The sequence below is a fragment of the Schistocerca cancellata genome, chromosome 5 (genome assembly GCF_023864275.1).
Source record: "Schistocerca cancellata isolate TAMUIC-IGC-003103 chromosome 5, iqSchCanc2.1, whole genome shotgun sequence".
NCBI classification, from domain to species: domain Eukaryota; kingdom Metazoa; phylum Arthropoda; class Insecta; order Orthoptera; family Acrididae; genus Schistocerca; species Schistocerca cancellata.
This window is the reverse complement of record NC_064630.1, coordinates 31,770,211-31,793,517: the sequence shown is the minus strand read 5'-3', so window position 1 is coordinate 31,793,517 and position 23,307 is coordinate 31,770,211. Positions and strand designations below refer to the sequence as shown.

The 23,307-nt window shown below is 47.1% G+C and overlaps 1 protein-coding gene and 1 pseudogene across 1 annotated transcript in view; one reads left to right on the top strand and one right to left on the bottom strand.

The window, feature by feature from the left end:
- LOC126188346 (uncharacterized) overlaps positions 1-23,307 on the bottom strand; it is a 204,989-nt gene that overhangs the window by 88,617 nt on the left and 93,065 nt on the right. The window contains exon 4 of the mRNA XM_049929945.1: positions 8,197-8,442. Within this exon, the coding sequence (XP_049785902.1) occupies positions 8,197-8,442 (246 nt within the window). The remainder of the gene's footprint in view (positions 1-8,196; positions 8,443-23,307) is intronic.
- On the top strand, positions 17,929-18,046 carry LOC126189069 (5S ribosomal RNA; annotated as a pseudogene).

Sequence of the window (23,307 nt, the reverse complement as noted above, 5' to 3'; positions counted from 1 at the left end):
ATACACGTCACATGAACATCTGAGCACTGGTATTTTCTTACACGTGTCGACACCTTGTTGTTTGAAGAGTCACCGAGCCCATGTACGACGACGGACCATGCTTTTGCACCATTACAGAGAATGGTTTTAGGCACCTTTGAGCCAAATTTCGAACTTATGCGACGGAATGCGAGGCAATTAAGGGAAAGTGATCCTTTAAATTTGTTGCGCAATGTAAATTGAAGAATAACCTAGGAAGAGACATTCCGCTTCGATATGACGTTCAAAATTGCAAAAGCTAAAACAGCTTTGAACAGGTAGAAAGAGCTAACATAAAGCAATACCAGTTTACACAATATTAAATAATTCTTTAAAAAAGTCGTGTGGGACTTTGCCTTTAATGGGTCAGATACATTGACAGTAGGAGAACCACAACCAAAATGGCTGCCGGCCTTAGAGACAACAGGTTGGAGTGGAATTTTAAATAGGTCATGAACAGGTAGAATGACCACTGTGGAACACGACAGTGACGTACGACAGAAAATATCGCTTTGAGGAACTGCCAGGACACAGATACCAAGGCAATTTAACCTGTATATACACTCCTGGAAATTGAAATAAGAACACCGTGAATTCATTGTCCCAGGAAGGGGAAACTTTATTGACACATTCCTGGGGTCAGATACATCACATGATCACACTGACAGAACCACAGGCACATAGACATAGGCAACAGAGCATGCACAATGTCGGCACTAGTACAGTGTATATCCACCTTTCGCAGCAATGCAGGCTGCTATTCTCCCATGGAGACGATCGTAGAGATGCTGGATGTAGTCCTGTGGAACGGCTTGCCATGCCATTTCCACCTGGCGCCTCAGTTGGACCAGCGTTCGTGCTGGACGTGCAGACCGCGTGAGACGACGCTTCATCCAGTCCCAAACATGCTCAATGGGGGACAGATCCGGAGATCTTGCTGGCCAGGGTAGTTGACTTACACCTTCTAGAGCACGTTGGGTGGCACGGGATACATGCGGACGTGCATTGTCCTGTTGGAACAGCAAGTTCCCTTGCCGGTCTAGGAATGGTAGAACGATGGGTTCGATGACGGTTTGGATGTACCGTGCACTATTCAGTGTCCCCTCGACGATCACCAGTGGTGTACGGCCAATGTAGGAGATCGCTCCCCACACCATGATGCCGGGTGTTGGCCCTGTGTGCCTCGGTCGTATGCAGTCCTGATTGTGGCGCTCACCTGCACGGAGCCAAACACGCATACGACCATCATTGGCACCACGGCAGAAGCGACTCTCATCGCTGAAGACGACACGTCTCCATTCGTCCCTCCATTCACGCCTGACGCGACACCACTGGAGGCGGGCTGCACGATGTTGGGGCGTGAGCGGAAGACGGCCTAACGGTGTGCGGGACCGTAGCCCAGCTTCATGGAGACGGTTGCGAATGGTCCTCGCCGATACCCCAGGAGCAACAGTGTCCCTAATTTGCTGGGAAGTGGCGGTGCGGTCCCCTACGGCACTGCGTAGGATCCTACGGTCTTGGCGTGCATCCGTGCGTCGCTGCGGTCCGGTCCCAGGTCGACGGGCCCGTGCACCTTCCGCCGACCACTGGCGACAACATCGATGTACTGTGGAGACCTCACGCTCCACGTGTTGAGCAATTCGGCAGTACGTCCACCCGGCCTCCCGCATGCCCACTATACGCCCTCGCTCAAAGTCCGTCAACTGCACACACGGTTCACGTCCACGCTGTCGCGGCATGCTACCAGTGTTAAAGACTGCGATGGAGCTCCGTATGCCACGGCAAACTGGCTGACACTGACGGCGGCGGTGCACAAATGCTGCGCAGCTAGCGCCATTCGACGGCCAACACCGCGGTTCCTGGTGTGTCCGCTGTGCCGTGCGTGTGATCATTGCTTGTACAGCCCTCTCGCAGTGTCCGGAGCAAGTATGGTGGGTCTGACACACCGGTGTCAATGTGTTCTTTTTTCCATTTCCAGGAGTGTATGTATATTGTCCTTCCAGAGTTGAAATAATAGAAAAAAATTATGTCAAGAAGTAATGTATGACAGATCCCAAGGTTCGAGTGCACCATTCCGATAAAAAAAAGCGACAAAATTAACTAGCTACTGTTAACTGAAGAGAGTAGCGCAAAATTGGAAGGAAAGGAGTACGAGATATATTGCTAACCAACATACTGAATGAGAAAAGAAGCAAAGAGGGGGAAGCATACTGTGACAAATAATTAGGAATACTAACTAGATCACAAGCTAGGCAATAGCTGAATGTGAACACGAAAGCCAGCCCAGCCCAAATTACCGAACAGTACCCTGACCTTTCTCATGTATGGAGCATCTGCTACTAAATTCACCTACAATTTTGACCCCCACCGCCTTCCTCTCTTTCCTCCACAACCAAACTGACGTTTCCTTGATACCTCAGGATGTTTCCCCATCAACCGGTTCCACCACCACATATAAACAGTTTCTGTTCACTTCTCATCTGTACTGTTTATCGTCCACGTTTCATTTCCGCAATAGGCTACACTTCAGATAAATTCCTTCAAAAGAGACTTTCTAACACGTAAATGTATATTCGATAATAAAGTATTTTTCATTTTCAGAAACGCTTTCCCTGCTATTGCCAGTCTGTATTTTCACTCATCAACCAGAACATTATGGCCACCTACCTAATAGGCGGTACGCCCATCTGTAGCGCGAATAGCAGCGGCGACGCGTCGTCGCATGGAAGCACTGAGGCCTAGGTAGGTCGCTGGAGGGAGTTGGCATCACATCTGCACACAAACAAGTCAGCTAATCGCTGTAAATTCCGGGGAGGGGGACGCTGAGCTCTGACGCCACGTTTTATCACTTCCCAGGTGAGTTCTATTGTGGTCAGATCTGGCGAGTTGGGGTGGCCAACACATCAACTGGAATTCGCCACTGTGTTCCTCGAACCACTATCACACTCCTAGTCTTGTGACATCGAGCATTATCTTGTTGAAAAAGCCGGTTGTTGTGGCCGAGCGATTCTAGGCGCTTCGGCCCGGAACCGCGCTGTTGACACGGTCGCAGGTTCGAATCCTGCCTCGGGTGTGGATGTGTGTGATGTCCTCAGGTTAGTTAGGCTTAAGTAGTTCTACGTTGTAGTGGACTGATGACCACAGCTGTTAAGTCCCATAGTGCTCAGAGCCATTTGAACCATTTGGTTGAAAAATGCCACTGACGTCGGGAAACGTGACCGCCATGAAGAGGTGTACTTGGCCTGCAGCCAGTGTGCGATACACATTGGCCGCCATGGTGCCTTGCACGAGCTAGACTGGATTTATGGATGCCCATGTGAATAATCCCCAAAGCATAATGGAGCCGCCGCCAGCTTCTCTTTGTCCCGCAGTACAGCTGTGAAGGAGCTGTTCCCCTGGAAGATGACGGATTCGCGCCTTCCCATCGGCGTGATGTCTGCCCCCAGTAGCTGAACGGTCAGCGTGACGGATTGTCAATCCTCTGGGCCTGGGTTCGATTCCCCGTTGGGTCGGGCATTTTCTCCACCCAGGGACTGGGTGTTGTGCTGTCATCATCATCCTATAATCCTCATCGACTGCAGGTCGCCGAAGTATCGCCAAATTGAAAGACCGGCACCCGGCGAATGGTCTGCCCGATGGGGGGCCCTAGCCATACGATTAAATAAATAAATAAATCGGCGTGATCAAGAAGGTATTGGGATTCATCAGACCATGCAACGCTCTGGCACTTTGACAAAGTCCAGTGCCGATGGTCACGTGCCCATTTAAGTCGTAGTTGCTGATGTCGTGACGTTAACATCGGCACATGCATGGGTCATCGGCTGCGGAGGCCCATCGTTTGGCATGTTTGGTGCACTGTGTGTTCAGATGCACTTTTACTCTGGCCAGCATTAAAGCCTGATGTTAGTTGCGCCGCAGTTCGCCACCTGTCCTGTTTTACCAGTCTGCCCAGCTTACGACGTCCGACATCTGGTACGAGGGGTGGTCGCCCAAACCCACGACGTTTGGATGTTGTTTCACCTCGATTTCGCCACCTGTTGAAGACATTCATCACACACGACAAGTCGTGCAGTTTCCTAAATGCTTGTACCGAGCCCAGGACCATTACAATGAAACTCAGATAGCTCGTGCGTTCCCCATTCTACCCACGGACAGCACACTGACTAATACTACATGCATCGTGTGTGTGTCTGACAAGCATTCATTCCTCGTTAAGTGATGCTGCTATCACCTGGACAGCTTCATATCGGCGGTTATAGTGTTCTGGCTGATCAGTGTATATACTCTCTGCTTCGGGCGTCCCTTTCCATAACTTTCTTCATGTTTGTTTCATTCGTGTAGTTCTCCTTTTTATTCCTTCTACCATCTCATCTTTGCTTAGTATCTGAGCTCTTGAGATTATATTGCTCTATTTCTGCAAATACATCGCTAGTGGCGCATTACGCACTAAAGCGCCACTCATGTCTTTCGAAGAAAGTGGAAGAAACAACAAAGTCCGTATGTTGAACTTCAACAAAGTATTAGGAAAACCAATCGCCGTCATGAGTCGGGTGTGCCGTTCACAATGGTGCAAGAACGTTCAGGTGACAGGGCGCTGGCGTCCACGACTCATCACAGATGTGGGTGTCGGAGACTTCCCTCTCTCTAAAATAGAACAGGCGGTGGTCTGTGGCAGATCTGCAGACGGAGTACAATGCTGGGGGGCAGCCACAAGTGCTAAGGAGGACATCGTTGACCGCACAGTCTTCAACGTGGGATCACCGCAGCAGGCGACCCACACCTGTTCCCAAGTTGACCTGAGGACATCGTCAATTAAGACTCCAGTGAGTACAAGGTCACCGATATTGGACCACTGGTCAATAGAAACGTATCCAAGGTCAGATGAATCACGTTTCTTTTTACAACCTCTCAATGGTCGTGTCCATACACACCGTTATTCAATGAACAGCTGCTCGAAACATGGACATGCCACAGACGCAGGCCCGTGGGGGTAGGATGGTAGTAATTTAAGGCACCATGACAGCTGCAGACTGCGAGCAAATTATTAGAGACCACCTGCAATCCCTTAAGTGTGATGTCGTCCACATCGGCAGTGGCATCTTCCAGCAGGATAATTATCCATGCCGCAAGGCGCGAAACGTGTTATGGTGGTTTGAGGCGAATGATAGTGCACTCATGTTGCTGTGCCGGCCACCAAATTCGCCTGGTCTGAGCCCGATGGAGCACGTCTGAGATGGTATCGGGTGAAGCTCCGCACCCTTCAACCAGTGGCCCACAAGTTGACTGACCTGTGTCTAGACATCTTGAACCACATACCTTAGAGGAACCTATCAGGAGGTCTTATCGTAACCATGCCACGCAGAATCGCCGCTGTTTTGCATTTCAAAGTTGGACCAACACATATTAAGCAGGTGGTCATAATGTTTTGTTCAGCGGTGCATCATTTCCATTCCTAATGCGTTAAACCTTACTAGTTAATCATCTGGTTGTGCAACTGGAATTTTGTTTAGTTTTGTTCACAAGACGAAAGATTGCTTCTGCTTCACATCTACAACACACGCTACGGCTCACTTGTAGTGTATTTGTTGATGGGTACTGAAGAATGGTCCGCAAATACGACAGTGGTGGTGCTCTTGTTGAGTCGCAACGTTTCTGCCTCTTTGGCTGCTACTTCTGCGAACTCGTTGTTATCGATTCTGATCGCTCCCAGCTTGCAATAGAATGAAACAGCGCAACAAACTAAACTGTTTTATAAGTTACATAGTGTCGTACAGGGTGTGGAAAAAGGGGAAGTGTCCTATCATGTATAAACCATGTCCGTAGTATTTCTGGAAGTCTGACTTGCTCTGATAGCACTTGTCATTTTGCCATTAAATGTATAGAGCTACAAGTCTGTCACCAACAATTTCTGGCCACGTATGACACTAAAGCCAACGTGATGCCTTGCTAGCATGTTCAATAGAGGATTTGCATCTGTCCACATGTACATATTGTGGTAATTAATAGTGCAAGTCTGCGTCAATCGCGCCTCACCCGTAAATGAATTACGTGCTGTGGAGTGAGCATCTTCACGTTCGGTCTTACAATCCGTTGGCAGAACTCTAACCACACAAGGCGATCTTCTGGTCTGAGCTTGGAAAAGGTGCAGAACTGACGACGCAAATGCACGGTTTGTGCGTTCAGTACCTGCAGGTCTTCGCACATTTGTTTCAAGGTCATCTTCCACCCCTCTTCATCCGGCACGAGAACTCCTGGCTGCCGCGCGGGATTAGCCGAGCGGTCTCGGGCGCTGCAGTCATGGACTGTGTGGCTGGTGTCGGCGGAGGTTCGAGTCCTCCCTCGGGCATGGGTGTGTGTGTTTGTCCTTAGGATAATTTAGGTTAAGTAGTGTGTAAGCTTAGGGACTGATGGCCTTAGCAGTTGAGTCCCATAAGATTTCACACACATTTGAACATTTTTGAACTCCTGGGTGATGTGCAGTACGGTGGGCGACAGGTTGGTCTCCCACTGCTGTCCAGTGCGTCTCCAGACACGTCTTCGGTCTGGAGTTTCATTGACTGGAGTAGAATTGGCCTCAGTGACGAGGACCCCTTTGATTGTTATCCCTGGCATCCCTACAGCACAGCGGTACATCGACGATATTCTACAAACCGTTTTGTTGCCCTTCTTGGCAAGCCATTTGGGGTTACCTTTCAGCAAGTTAGTGCCCGCCCACAAACGGCGAGAGTTTCGAGTGTGTACTTGTGCCTGCGAACCCCAACGCTGGCCAGCAAGGTCGCCAGGTGTCTCCAAACTTGAGAACGTTTCCAGTTTTATCGGCAGGACCCTCCAGCCATCTCGAGATTTTGACGATCGAGCTCGCCAGTTTGACAGAATGCGACACGATATCCCCCAAGAGCACATCCAGCAACTCTATGAATCAGAGCCAAGCTGCAAAGCTGCTTGCGGAAGGGCCAGAGGTGAACCAAGGCATTAGTGTCTTGCTCCATTTCTCTTGAGTACTGATGTGTTGGCAGATGTGCCAACACCTTGTAGTTAGAGGAGGCCGAAATGCACGCTATAATCTAACGCAGAGTGGCGTGAGGTCTGGAACAGGATTCGTAATGAATGCTATAAAGAAAAGTACGTAGCTGCTGGAATACTTAACTTTAATCCATCATTTGTATACAGCATTCTTGATGATACAAGTAAGACTCTCTCTTGAAATGGTTAATGGTGCCTTGTTAGGTCGTAGCCATGGACTTAGCTGAAGGCTATTCTAACTGTCTCTCGGCAAATGAGAGAAAGGCTTCGTACGTGTAGTCGCTAGCAAAGTCGTCCGTACAACTGGGCGAGTGCTAGTACGTCTCTCTAGACCTGCCGCGTGGTGGCGCTCGGTCTGCAATTACTGACAGTGGCGACACGCGGGTCCGACATGTACTAATGGACCGCGGCCGATTTAAAGCTACCACCTAGCAAGTGTGGTGTCTGGCGGTGACACCCCAAGTACACCGTCAAGTTTCTCTGAAACTGTAATCATGTGTTCGTCTGTACACGTAATTCACATCTCGCAGTTTCCATCGCATTCAGATAATTCCTTGGTGGTGCATCGTTTTTATGTTCAAATGGCTCTGAGCACTATGGGACTTAACTTCGGAGGTCATCAGTCCCCTAGAACTTAGAACTACTTAAATCTAACCAACCTAAGGACATCACACACAACCATGCCAGAGGCAGGATTCGAACCTGTGACCGTAGCGGTCTCTCGGTTCCAGGCTGTAGCGCCTAGAACCGCTCGGCCAGCCCCAGCCGGCTGTTTTTGTGTGTGTATTGTAACACAGAACAGCAAAATAACTACACAGCCTGACCAGTTAGCTTCCGCTACAGTGAGTTGGTGATGATGATGATGATGATGATGATGATGATGACGATGACAATGATGTTTGTTTTGTGGGGCGCTCAACTGCGCGGTTATCAGCGCCCGTGCAAATTCCCAACCTTTGCTCAGTTCAATCTCGCCACTTGAGTGAATGAGGATGAAATGTTGAGGACAACACCCAGTCATCTCAAGGCAGGTGAAAACTCCTGACCCCGCCGGGAATCGAACCCGGGACCCCGTGCTCGGAAGCGAGAACGCGACCGCTAGACCACGAGCTGCGGACCTACTGTGAGTTGGGTTTACGGCCACGCAATACCGACCTGCTCGAGTGGGACGTCTCCGATCTTGCTGACCATCTGCTGCCACGCGGGCCGCACCTTCTGGCGGTAGGAGTCGTAGTAGTCGACCAGGCTGAAGTTGGCCTGCGGCGTCTTCCTGCCCTGGCCCTTGGCCTTCTTCTGGTCCTGCGGCGCCGGCAGGAACACCTTGCGGCCCAGCGCCTCCGCCTGCTTGTGCTTCAGCTGCAGCAGCATCCCGCGCCACGCCGCTGCACCGCCGCCGCCCACCTGCAGGCAAACGGGACCCGCTGTCAGGGCGTTCATTCGTCGCCACCGTCACAACATTGCCGTAAACGCACACGCTTATTTCCTGTTCCGTGGGCTGCGTAGTGGGCTGGGGGTTTCGTTACACTAGATGTTGAGCGTCAGTGACAGAGGGGAGCGTAGGTCATCTACATCTACATACATACTCCACAACCCACCATACGGTGCGTGGCGAAGGGTACCTCGTACCACAACCAGCATCTTCTCTCCCTGTTCCACTCCCAAACAGAACGAGGGAAAATTGACTGCCTATATGCCTCTGTACGAGCCCTAATTTCTCTTATCTTATCTTTGTGGTGAGTAAAATTGTACTGCAGTCAGCCTCAAATGCTGGTTCTCTAAATTTCCTCACAAGGGAACCTCCCCATCGCAACTCCCTTAGATTTAATTCGAAGTTGGCACAGTGGATAGACCTTGAAAAACTGTACACAGATCAATCGAGAAAACAGGAAGAAGTTGTGTGGAACTATGAAAAAAATAAGCAAAATATACAAACTTAGTAGTCCATGCGCAACATAAGTAAAATCAAGGAGAGGGTAAGCTGAGAAGCGCCGTGGTCCTGTGGTTAGCGTGAGCAGATGCGATACGAGAGGTCCTTGGTTCAAGTTTTCCCTTGAGTGGAAGTTTTAATTTTTTGTTTTCAGTTAATGACACAAACTCTTATGTTTTTATCACTTTTTGGGAGTGATTATCACATCCACAAGAAAACCTAAATCGAGAAAGATAGAAGAATCTTTTTACCCATTCGCCAAGTGTACAAGTTAGGTGGGTCCACAACATATTCCTGTCATGTGATGCACATGCCGTGACCAGTGTCGTATAGAATATATCAGACGTGTTTTCCTGTGGAGGAATCGGTTGACCTATGACCTTGCGATCAAATGTTTTCGGTCCCCATTGAAAAGGCACGTCCTTTCGTCGACTAATCGCACGGTTTTGCGGTGCGGTCGCAAAACACAGACACTAAACTTATTACAGTGAACAGAGACGTTAATGAACGAACGGACAGATCGTAATTTTACAAAAATAAAGAAAGTAAACTTATCACTTGAGGGAAGACTTGAACTAAGGACCTCTCGTTCCGCAGCTGCTCACGCTAACCACGAGACCTATGCTTACATAATCCTTGATGTTGCCTATCTTGCGCATGGACTACTCAGTTTGTATATTTTGCTTATTTTTTCATAGTTCCACACAACTTCTTCCTGTTTACTCGATTGATCTGTGTTCAGTTTTTCAAGGCCTATCCACTGTGCTAACTTATAACTAAATCTGAGGGGGGTGCGATGGGGAGGTTCCCTTGTCAGTAGCGCTTCACGAAAAGAACGCATCCTTTCCTCTACAGGCTCACACCCGAGTTCCTGAAGCATTTCCGTAACACTCGCGTGAAGATCAAACCTACCACTAACAAATCTAGCAGCCCGCCTCTGAATTGCTTCTATGTCCTCCCTCAATCCCACCTGATAGGGATCCCAAACGCTCGAGTAGTACTCAAGAACAGGTCGTACAGTAGAGCGTCCATTATGCGAAGTAATTGGGGGACATGGGTGTTCGGAAAACTGGTGGTGGCTGGCTCTGAGCACTATGGGACTCAACTGCTGAGGTCATTAGTCCCCTAGAACTTAGAACTAGTTAAACCTAACTAACCTAAGGACATCACAAACATCCATGCCCGAGGCAGGATTCGAAACCTGCGACCGTAGCGGTCTTGCGGTTCCAGACTGCAGCGCCTTTAACCGCACGGCCACTTCGGCCGGCCCGGAAAACTGGTTTGTTTGGATAATCGAAATGTACATATTTATTTGTCAAAAAGAAGTACTGTACAGTAAATTTATTCATAAAAACGGGCATCTCTTTTAATATTACAAAGTAACATACAAAGGCAACTTCAGTAGGAATATATAGTATGTGGCACAGTTTATTAAACAAAAATATATACATATTACATACGCATTTAGCATGAACAATACACACAGTATACAAAATTAAAATTACATAAAGTGGTTGCAGATTCACCTTCTTCTAACCTTTTAATAATCTCGTATTTGTCCCTCATATAAAGGACAACACGTTTACGTTTAAGCATTTTGTATCGCCAAGTTCACTTCTTCACGCAGCAGCACAAGAGTGGTCGTAACAGAGAACAGAAGGTGACTGTTTGCACCGTGAGAAGCTCTTCTTGGGGGCGCGCTATCCTTCAAACTGCGCGGAGCGGCACGCCTCAACCCTAAGCTGGTGCAGCTGTTGCTGTGAACAGCTTTGATACTGCCGCTACTTCTGCTGCCAGCGCCAAGCCGACAGAAGTGTGCTGATTGTTGAAACACAGCGACTGGCGGCTTGGCCGGTCAGCAGCGCCTTGTGAAGGCCCGATTAGAGGAAATGTTCCGCCAGCGGTGGCCCAGTGCGGCGACTACTATGGGAAACTCGGTTTGGGAGTGAGGGGGATGATGGACGGTGGGGTGGGAGAGTAACAGGTGCGAGTGAGCACACAGTTCGGTTAAGCGGTAGTTCGGTTGACCGACGTTCGGATAATCGACGTTCTACTGTATTAGTGTTTTATAAGCTGTCTCCTTTACAGATGAACCACATCTTCCCAAAATTCTACCAATGAACCGAAGACGACTATCCGCCTTACCCTCAAATGCCATTCATTACATGCTTGTCCCACATAATATCGCTCTGCAATGTTACGACCAAATATTTAATCGACATGACTGTGTCAAGCGCTACACTACTAATGGAGTATTCAAATATTACGGGATTCTTTTTCCTATTCATCTGCATTAATTTACATTTATCTATATTTAGACTTAGCTGCCATTCTTTACACCAATCACAAATCCTTTCCAAGTCATCTTGTATCCTCCTACAGTCACTCAACGATGACACCTTCCCGTACACCACAGCATCATCAGCAAACAGCCGCACATTGCTATTCACCCTATCCAAAAGATCATTTATGTAGATAGAAAACAACAGCGGACCTACCACACTTCCCTGGGGCACTCCAAATGTTACCATCACCTCCGATGAACATTCACCATCGAGGGCAACGTACTGGGTTCTATTACTTAAGAAGTCTTCGAGCCACTCACATACTTGGAAACCAATCGCATATGCTCGTACCTTCGTTAGGAGTTTGTAGTGGGGCACCGAGTCAAACGCTTTCCGGAAGTCAAGGAATATGGCATCCGTCTGGTACCCTTCATCCATGGTTTGTCAGGAATGGCGTGAGGGAAAGCGACACTTTGGGGCGGTGGAATGCGTTCTGTCCTTGGTTCAATGCGTGAGGTGTGAGTGAAACATTGGTGAGTCCACTATGTCATGTATTGACACATACGACCCTTGAACAAACAGAGTAATACATTGTGTTTTAACCCGCTCAATTCCTCACGGCAGCAGTACGGCACGGAGTCATAGCGTGCAGATTCCAGTGATCACTGTTGCGACGACGGCTCCTATTGCAGGTGAAACGTCCCCATTTGAAAAATTATAAATGACTGTGCTGATAAACCTCTTACGTCATTTGATTTTCAAACAGCTGAGCAAAACTGAACGTACTCAGACATTCACTAAACTGACATACAATATTTCTTAGCGCAACGCAATCTGGCTTTCAATAATCCCTACAAAAGAATGGCCCTGACCAACAATAACCTATACCTTTCATGAATCACTTACCTCACAAAAATCTTCGTTACTCGAACTACTGCAATACAGCGAGCGCCAATACTGCCAGCTAAATGAAAGATTCTACATCTACACGACTACTCTGCAATTCACATTTAAGGGCTTGGCAGAGGGTTCATTGAACCACAATCATACTATCTTTCTACCATTCCACTCCCGAACAGCGCGTGGGAAAAACGAACACCTTAACCTTTCTGTTCGAGCTCTGATTTCTCTTATTTTATTTTGGTGATCATTCCTAACTATGTAGGTTGGGCTCAACAAAATATTAAAGCATTCAGAAGAGAAAGTTGGTGACTGAAATTTCGTAAATAGATCTCGCCGCGACGAAAAACGTCTTTGCTTTAATGACTTCCATCCCAATTCGCGTATCATATCTGCCACACTCTCTCCCCTATTACGTGATAATACAAAACGAGCTGCCCTTTTTTGCACCCAATCGATGTCCTCCGTCAATCCCACCTGGTAAGGATCCCACACCGCGCAGCAATATTCTAACAGAGGACGAACGAGTGTAGTGTAAGCTGTCTCTTTAGTGGACTTGTTGCATCTTCTAAGTGTCCTGCCAATGAAACGCAACCTTTGGCTCGCCTTCCCCACAGTATTATCTATGTAGTCTTACCAACTGAAGTTGTTCGTAATTTTTACACCCAGGTACTTAGTTGAATTGACAGCCTTGAGAATTGTACTATTTATCGAGTAATCGAATTCCAACGGATTTCTTTTGGAACTCATGTGGATCACCTCACACAACCTAAGAGAACTGCTCAGATTGTCACCCAGGTCATTTATATAGATCAGGAACAGCAGAGGTCCCAGGACGTTCCCCTGGGGAACACCTGATATCAATTCAGTTTTACTCGATGATTTGCCGTCTATTACTACGAACTGCGACCTTCCTGACACGAAATCACGAATCCAGTCGCACAACTGAGACGATACCCCATAGGCCCGCAGCTTGATTAGAAGTCGCTTGTGAGGAACAGTGTCAAAAGCTTTCCGGAAATCTAGAAATACGGAATCAACTTGAGATCCCCTGTCGATAGCGGCCATTACTTCGTGCGAATAATGAGCTAGCTGCGTTGCACAAGAACGATGTTTTCTGAAACCATGCTGATTGCGTATCAATAGATCGTCCTCTTCGAGGGGATTCATAATGTTTGAATACAGTATATGCCCCAAAACCTTACTGCAAACCGACGTCAATGATATAGGTCTGTAGTTCGATGGATTACTCCTACTACCATTCTTAAACACTGGTGCGACCTGCGCAATTTTCCAATCTGTAGGTACAGATCTATCGGTGAGCGAGCGGTTGTATATGAGTGCTAAGTAGGGAGCTATTGTATCAGCGTAATCTGAAAGGAACCTAATCGGTATACAATCTGGACCTGAAGACTCGCCCGTATCAAGCGATTTGAGCTGCTTCGCAACCCCTAAGGTATCTACTTCTAAGAAACTCATGCTAGCAGCTGTTCGTGTTTCAAATTCTGGAATATTCCATTCGTCTTCCCTGGTGAAAGAACTTCGGAAAACTGCGTTCAATAACTCCGCTTTAGCGGCACAGTCGTCGGTAACAGTACCATCAGCACTGCGCAGCGAAGGTATTGACTGCATCTTACCGCTTGTGTACTTTACATACGACCAGAATTTCTTCGGATTTTCTACCAAATGTCGAGACAATGTTTCGTTGTGGAACCTATTAAAGGCATCTCGCATTGAAGTCCGTGCCAAATTTCGCGCGTCTGTAAATTTTAGCCAATCTTCGGGATTTCGTGTTCTTCTGAACTTCGCATGCTTTCTCCGTTGCCTCTGCAACAGCGTTCGGACCTGTTTTGTGTATCACGGGGGATCAGTTCCATCTCTTACCAATTTATGAGGTCTGAATCTCTCAATTGCTGTTGCTACTATATCTTTGAATTTGAGCCACATCTCTTCTACATTTGCATAGTCAGTTAGGAAGGAATGGAGATTGTCTCTTAGGAAGGCTTCTAGTGACACTTTGTCCGCTTTTTTAAATAAAACTATTTTGCGTTTGTTTCTAGTGGATTTGGAAGAAACAGTATTGAGCCTAGCTACAACGGCCTTGTGATCACTAATCCCTGTATCAGTCATGATGCTCTCTATCAACTCTGGATTGTTTGTGGCTAAGAGGTCAAGTGTGTTTTCGCAACCACTTACAATTCGCGTGGGTTCGTGGACTAACTGCTCGAAATAATTTTCGGAGAAAGCATTTAGGACAATCTCGGAAGACGTTTTCTGCCTACCACCGGTTTTGAACAAGTATTTTTGCCAACATATCGAGGGAAGGTTGAAGTCCCCACCAACTATAACCGTATGAGTGGGGTATTTATTTGTTACGAGACTCAAATTTTCTCTGAACTGTTCAGCAACTATATCATCGGAGTCTGGGGGTCGGTAGAAGGAGCCAATTATTAACTTAGTTCGGCTGTCAAGTATAACCTCCACCCATACCAATTCGCACGGAATATCTACTTCGACTTCACTACAATATAAACCACTACTGACAGACACAAACACTCCACCACCAATTCTGCCTGATCTATCTTTCCTGAACACCGTCTGAGACTTCGTAAAAATTTCTGCAGAACTTATTTCAGGCTTTAGCCAGCTTTCTGTACCGCTCTCAAAACTCTGCCATCTCTCTCCCCACATCCACCACTGCTGGCGGCTCACCTCCAACTGCCTGACACTACAATAGTGAATATTCCAACAATGGCAACCAGCCACAGACTGCCCACAGCACAATCAGTAATCTTCATACAGACTGCTATGTGGCGTTACCAACATAAAAACCTAAACAGCCTACTTACAGAGGGAGCGCCAGGCAGCATATTCTTCCACTCAGCACTGTACCCGTGACCCACTGCGGCGGCGCAACCTTTTCCTTATGAAGTCGCTCGTTGCATTATTAACAAGCGGCTATGGCGTGGCGTGGCGTCCCAGAATCGAACCAGCGAACCTAAGCTTCGGCGTCTTCTGGTGGAGTTCATCAGCCTCAAGGTTCAAAGGTGACCGATTTGGTGACGCCGCAGCCCCTTCGTTCTCACCAGCCAACTGGGTAAGTACCACACCAACTTCTTTCCGGTAACATCTGGGGTGCCATCTTCTGCTCCGACCTACTGGCGCGGTACCGACGTACTCTTCTGTCGAGCAGCGTTGCAGCTAAGTCGTTGCAATGAAGTGTGTCTTCCGCTGACTAACCATCGGTTTGTCCATCCAGGCGACGTTTCTTCGTCTCTTCTTTCTCCTCTCAAAGCACTGCCTCATGCCCGTTTACCGGAGGTGTTTATGCGTAGTTTTCTCCAATGTCGCGAAGTTTCTAGGACGGCGACTGACTCCTTGGTCGTTGATCTATGCTTCTCACGTTGGACAAACGCGTGGCCAATGTCGGCACACGTGACGGATTTCCTTGTTTCACCTCTATGCGGGCATTGCCCTGTCGCAATTCTCCGCATCGCCAGATACGTCACGCACGTGAGTTGATTCTCGCGACACCTCCTGGAGCATCGACGGTTGACGTGCAAACTGGACTGGACGGTGTTCTCCTTGACAGCACTGCCAGCCTGCTCTGTCGTTGATCTCTCCCAAGTGCCGGCTGCTGCTGCGCGAGCTCCGCTGGTAATCGGCCTCCTTTATCGACTGATGACGCTTGCGAATTATATGGCTTAGCGTGTGAAAGTCTCTAAAATGTTCAGTTGTTGTTGTTGTTTTAGTCCTCAGTCCTGAGACTGGTTTGATGCAGCTCTCCATGCTACTCTATCCTGTGCAAGCTTCTTTATCTCCCAGTACCTACTGCAATCTACATCCTTCTGAATCTGTATAGTGTAATCATCTCTTAGTCTCCCTCTACGATTTTTACCCTCCACGCTGCCCTCCAATGCTAAATTGGTGATCCCTTGATGCCTCAGAACATGTCCTACCAACCGGTCCCTCCTTCTTGACAAGTTGTGCCACAAACTCCTCTTCTCTCCAATTCTGTTCAATACCTCCTCATTAGTTATGTGACCTACCCATCTAATCTTCAGCATTCTTCTGTAGCATCACATTTCGAAAGCTTCTATTCTCTTCTTGTCCAAACTATTTACCGTCCATGTTTCACTTCCACACAAGGCTACACTCCATACAAATACTTTCAGAAATGACTTCCTGACACTTAAATCAATACTCGATGTTAACAAATTTCTCTTCTTCAGAAACGCTTTACTTGCCATTGCCAGTCTACATTTTATATCCTCCCTACATAGACCATCATCAGTTATTTTGCTCCCCAAATAGCAAATCTCCTTTACTACTTTAAGTGTCTCATTTCCTAATCTAATTCCCTCAGCATCACCCGACTTAATTCGACTACATTCCATTATCCTCGTTTTGCTTTTGTTGATGTTCATCTTATACCCTCCTTTCATGACACTGTCCATTCCGTTCAACTGCTCTTCCGAGTCCTTTGCTGTCTCCGACAGAATTACAATGTGATCAGCGAACCTCAAAGTTTTTATTTCTTCTCCATGGATTTTAATACCTATTCCAAATTTTTCTTTTGTTTCCTTCACTGCTTGCTCAATATACAGATTGAATAACATCGGGGATAAGCTACAACCCTGTCTCACTCCCTTCCCAACCACTGCTTCCCTTTCATACCTATCGACTCTTATAACTGCCATCTGGTTTCTGTACAAATTGTAAATAGCCTTTCGCTCCCTGTATTTTACCCCTGCCACCTTCAGAATTTGAGAGTATTCCAGTCAACATTCTCAAAAGATTTCTCTAAGTCTACAAATGCTAGAAACGTAGGTTTGCCTTTCCTTAATCTAGCTTCTAAGATAAGTCGTAGGGTCAGTATTGCCTCACATGTTCCAACATTTCTACGGAATCCAAACTGATCGTCCCCGAGGTCAGCTTCTATCAGTTTCTCCATTCGTCTGTAAAGAATTCGCGTTAGTATTTTGCATCCGTGACTTATTAAACTGATTGTTCGGTAATTTTCACATCTGTCAGCACCTGCTTTCTTTGGGATCGGAATTATTATATTCTTCTTGAAGTCTGAGGGTATTTCGCCTGTCTCATACATCTTGCTCACCAGATGGTAGAGGTTTGTCAGGACTGGCTCTCCCAAGGCCGTCAGTAGTTGTAATGGAATGTTGTCTACTCCCGGGGCCTTGTTTCAACTCAGGTCTTTCAGTGCTCTGTCAAACTCTTCATCTACATCCTCTTCCATTTCCATAATATTGTCCTCAATTACATTGCTCTTGTATAGGCCCTCTATATACTCCCTCCACCTTTATGCTTTCCCTTCTTTGCTTAGAACTGGGTTTCCATACGAGCTCTTGATATTCATACAAGTGGTTCTCTTTTCTCCAAAGGTCTCTTTAATTTTGCTGTAGGCAGTATCTATCTTACCCCTAGTGAGATAATCCTCTACATCCTTACATTTGTCCTCTAGCCATCCCTGCTTAGCCATTTTGCACTTCCTGTCGATCTCGTTTTTGAGACGTTTGTATTCCTTTTTGCCTGCTTCATTTAGTGCATTTTTATATTTTCTCCCTTCATCAATTAAATTCAGTATTTCTTCTGTTACCCAAGGATTTCTACTAGCCCTCGTCTTTTTACTTACTAGGTCCACTGCTGCCTTCACTACTTCATCTCGTTCATTTAACCTGTACCAAGTCTTTACGTATTTTTCTGTCGGATGTCTGCTTTGAACAACGATAAATAACGCAGAATTATTACACACCCTGTGCGAACGGCCTTTCCGCGGTGGTAACACCGGTTCCCGTCAGATCACCGAAGTTAAGCGCTGCCGGGCTGGGCTAGCACTTGGATGGGTGACCATCTGGTCTGCTGAGCGCTGTTGGCAAGCGAACTGAGGAGCTACTTGATTGAGAAGTAGCGGCTCCGGTCTCGGGAACTGACGTGCGGCCAGGAGAGCGGTGTGCTGACCACGTGCCCCTCCATATCCGCATCCAGTGACGCCTTTGGACTGGGGATGACACGGCGGTCGGTCGGTGCCTTTGGGCCTTCGTGGCCTGTTCGGGAGGAGATTATACACCCTACAGCTGTTCTTGTAGTCACTGTGTGCTGCACACAATGTCCAGCCTACAAATCACCGTGGTGGATAGCCCTTGTTACACCTTCTGTCGCAGCGAAGGGGCTAGCAATGATAAACAACTAAAAATTCTCGTTTGTCAAATTGTCATGTACATAAAACGTAGGAAACACAGATTTTTATCAAAGAGTAAGGTATCATGGTTGAAATATACACGTTATAACAAACTCGTTACATGCAGACTGATATTTATAATAGGTAATTAACGTTTCTTTTTAATTTTTAATGCCCTTTGTAGATGGAAGGACATTACAGTCTCCCAAAATAGGTAATGGTTTCACACTCAGTGATTCTTAAATGAGACTGGATGCTAGATTTCTCTTCAGAAATCGAACATTGGTTTTACATGTTTGTTAATCCTGCGCTGTGGAGGTTGGATCTCGAAACTTGGTTGGCTTGATTTATACTGAAAAATATCAAATGGCTCTGAGCACTATGGGAGTTAACTTCTGAGGTCATCAGTCCCCTAGAACTTAGAACTACTTAAACCTAACTAACCTAAGGACATCACATACATCCATGCCCGAGGCAGGATTCGAACCTGCGACCGTAGCGGTCGCGCGGTTCCAGACTGTAGCGTCTAGAACCGCTCGGCCACCCCGGCCGTCTATTTATACTGAGATGGGTAGTCTAATTATATATGAAAAATGAGCCTGCAATGAGTAATATTCTGTTTGTTATTGAAAATTATGTCGAAATAATATACTCGCTTAGAAACAGCGAAAAAATGGTCTATTTCGCTGACATACAATAACTGATCGCTATGAATCGATGGCAAAAATAAAGACAATTAAAAATAAGAACCACAAAAATTACATGCTGTTCCCTGTATAGGCAGCCAAACAAAAAAAGTGAAGTACCCATCAGGAGAAGAGCAAACGAAATGAAACGTCACGTACTGAGAGTCCGCGATGTTACTGCAATGGTTTCCAAAGCGAGTCAGTTTATCAAGGTTCAAATGGCTCGAATCACTATGGGACTTAAGATCTGATGTCATCAGTCCCCTATACTTAGAACTACTAAAATCTAACTAACCTAAGTATATCACACACATTCATGCCCGATGCAGGATTCGAACCTGCGACCGTAGCAGCAGCGCGGTTCCGGACTGAAGCGCCTAGAACCGCTCGGCCACAGCAGCCGGCGTTTATCGAGGAACTTGGCAGAATGAACCTAGTTATCACAATGGCGTTACACCACCTCTGGCAGGAAAACACGCAATAACTCGCTTGGGGATGGTGTCATAAAGCCTTTGTAGTCTTTTTACTATGGAAAGTTTGTCCACCACTCGTGTACCTAATCCTTGGTTTTCTGAATACTCGCACTGGGATGGAACTGATGTTCGAGATGATCCAACACTTGTTGGGTCAGGGACAAATCTGTGGATTTCAGAGGTCACAGAAGTATCTCAACATCAGGCAGGCAGTTCACAGAGGTACGTCCCATGTGCGGACGAGCACTGTCCTGTTGAAAAATAGACGTTACCGTCACGCAAGAGGTGACACATGCGGATGGAAGATGTTTGTGACATTCCAGTGTGCTATCAGAGTTCCCTCAGTCAGCACCAGCTGCGACCTGACGTATTCGACGGCTCCTCACACTGTGATGCCAGGAGTAACATCACTGTTTCTCCCCAAAACAATGGAAGAATGGGACGTCTCTCATGTCACAGCCCTGTTCGCCGACAATAGTCATCAGGGAAATTGCAGCACTAGGATCCGTCGCTGGAGAAAATGCAGCACTGTCTAGCAGCAGTTCATGCTTCCCAGTCAAGGTACCGCTCGAGAAGCAGCCGTTTCCGCACGACGGTGCTTCAGAAGTCTGGCTGCTCCTGGTCTCCAATCAATGGTGAAGGACCATTGCGGGCAGTCCATTCCTCGTTTTTAGACGGCAGCTGCAGATGTGAAGGGGGTTACACCGTGCGGTGTTGCACAGTTGTGGATATCCTCCCTTGTGGCGGTCAAATCAGGTCGAGCAGAATTTTAGAGGACAAGAATGCCTAGTCTCATGTTCCCATAGAGTCCAGCATTAGGCTGTTGTCAGATCAGAATGCCCCGCTAATATGGATTACTGCATGACTCGATCAACTAGAGGCCGACAATGTGGCCTCTTTATAACTCGAAGAGGTGCTGATAACGCTTTCTCATAGGAGTGTTCAGTATCTCCATGGCCTTCACAGTGATCAGTCAACATCTGACACTACTCGCGCCCTTTACGTACCGTACAAGGCCCCATAACAAAACTAAACAAGAAAAACCCTAAGCTCTCCTGTGGCTGTTCTATCTACTCTAATTATCGAAACACCTGCTGCTCGTGTATAGATGTACACAGCTACAGCTACATCTGACCATGTCTTCTCGGTGCTTCATTTTTTTATCAGGACCATGAGCCTTATTTATCTTCATATACATATTTTCATAGTCACATCTGAGATGACAAATGCTTCTGTAAACGAGAGCTTTCCCAATCACATTACCAAATATCGACGACAATGCAGCCTCTCATTGCCTCAAATATGAAAAACATAGTTTGAATCGAAGTCCTTCACATTATAAATTTGTTCATGTCTACATAGGTATTGGAGTGACAATGGTGATGGACTGATACATTAGTTGGTGAGGTTTCCTGAGATGACATTATTCACGATCCTGGGTGGGGCTGTAGTGGTGTGGTGGCAGGTGTCAGCCAGTGGACAGTCATGGCTACAACACTGGTTGATTAAGTCCTCTTTTTGTTTTTGATGACAATTAAAGGAGCAAATGTGGAGTGGGAGAGTGGTCAGTGCCCCCCCCCTCCCCCTAACATACGCGGCCATGGCTGGTGACGTGTGCTGTTGTCAACAGCACTGCATGATCCGTCACGCGATGGTGGCAGCTGGCAAAGTGGTGATAGCGGCACGGCGGCAGCAAATCCGTCTCAGGAACAGCGCCAGGTGGTGCGTGACAGACGGACAACATGTGGCATTAGGCATCTAGCCTGCCCACGTTGCTCAGCATTATGCGTACAAGGGAAGAAGTGAGACCAAACCGCGACCCCCAGCATTGATGATGACGGTGGTGTGCGCCTGCACGGGGTGATGGTGGACAGCGTGTGCCTGCTTGGTACAGAGAACAGCAACAGCATTCACCCTGGTCAGGCAATGATGGCTGGGCAGAGGACGACCGGCAGTAGGCGCCAGTCAATCAGCAGCCGACCTGCTGAGGGGAAAGCGCCAATCTGGCAGAGTCCCAGCTCACCACAGGCAGCGACCTGCTGCTACTGACAGCACAGTCTGGCGGTGGCAGCATGCTGGGTCATCTTGGATGGCGAACAGCTGTGTACCTCTCCTCGTGAGTAGCGGCTGATGCTGACTACAAGCTGCGGCTGAGTCTAAATTGGGTGGTATATGTACGAGCTGGGCCAACCAGTGTTTCTGTCATGACAGCTGGTGATGTTGGGTGCAATCGTTGGGAAAACATAAGATCATTTTCCGTAGCTGTAATGTCAGGATCATCAGAAGCCCTGTTTGGGCTGTAATGTCTATTAACGTCTTTCAAAGGGGCTGGGTGGCGTCTTCTGGAACGTCAGCTTACTGAATACATGTTCTTGCTTTCTGTATGTGTGGCAGAACGCCTAGTGATGGCTAAAATGGTTCAAATGGCTCTGAGCACTATGGGACTCAACATCTTAGGTCATAAGTCCCCTCGAACTTAGAACTACTTAAACCTAACAAACCTAAGGACATCACACACACCCATGCCCGAGGCAGGATTCGAACCTGCGACCGTAGCAGTCCCGCGGTTCCGGACTGTAGCGCCAGAACCGCTAGACCACCGCGGCCGGCTACGCCTAGTGACTGAGGTGTTTTGTGATATCATCCTCATGACATCGTTTTGCTGAGCCAGTCACAAGGGCCATTCGCCATGCTGGACAGAACTGTTGCACAACACTATCGCTGCCTCAAACACGCGTAGATCTCCATGCGACCCAGTCCCAACAGCATAAATAAGAAGCCACAAGAACTGCCATGCACCATCGATACTTTGCCTTCTGAAAACACTACCACTGCGTACAGTCTGCTGATTTGGTATTGTCTCTCCGTCATCTGCTAGAGTAGCGCAGGCAATAGCCTATACCATGTACGCAGACCTCATGATTTCACACTGCCCAATGGCGTACCAAATGTGACAGCGGTTGTCACCTGACAACCGAAATAAGATTTTTATATACAAAGAAGAGAACATCTGCAGAAACAGTCGAAGCGCTGGCTGTATACCTGTTTTATTGTTGCGAAATGACGTGGCGTAATACGCAGAATAATTCTATTCAGATTGAAGTAGATATAGAAGCCAACTAACTCTTACTGGTTTTGGATATGCAAGGACATGTTCGACGAGAATTTCTAGTACACACATGGGTTAGGTGGAATAAAAACAACCAAATAAACGAAAAACTTAATGTAATAAAGTATTATGAAAAGCTCGGTTTAAACAAAAATCTACCCTTCCTTTTTTGGAAACACCATTCAGTAATCGTACCAAAACGATAATGGTTAGACTGTATACTTCTAGCAAATTTCTCTCAGTCACATCTTTTGCAATAGCACGCTTTGTCACAGGTGATATACAAGGAAATCCGTCGTGGTGGTGCAGCTTGTGTTGCTGACAGTGCCATTCAGACAACGCAAAACAATGGACGCAACCTTCAGATTTGAGGGACTTTTCAAATGGGGTAACATATAAATGTGTGCCATAATGCACCACTTTTATTGTTATTAGTTACCTTGCAATACATAATATTTTCGATGCATTTCAATGTATTTAATCAGCTTGTACAATTTGTACAGAAACCAGGTGGCAGTTATAAGAGCCAAGGGGCATGAAAGGGAAGCAGTGGTTGGGAAGGGAGTGAGACAGGGTTGTAGGCTTTCCCCAATGTTATTCAATCTGTATATTGAGCAAGCAGTAAATGAAACAAAAGAAAAATTCAGAGTAGGTATTAAAATCCACGGAGAAGAAATAAAAACTTTGAGG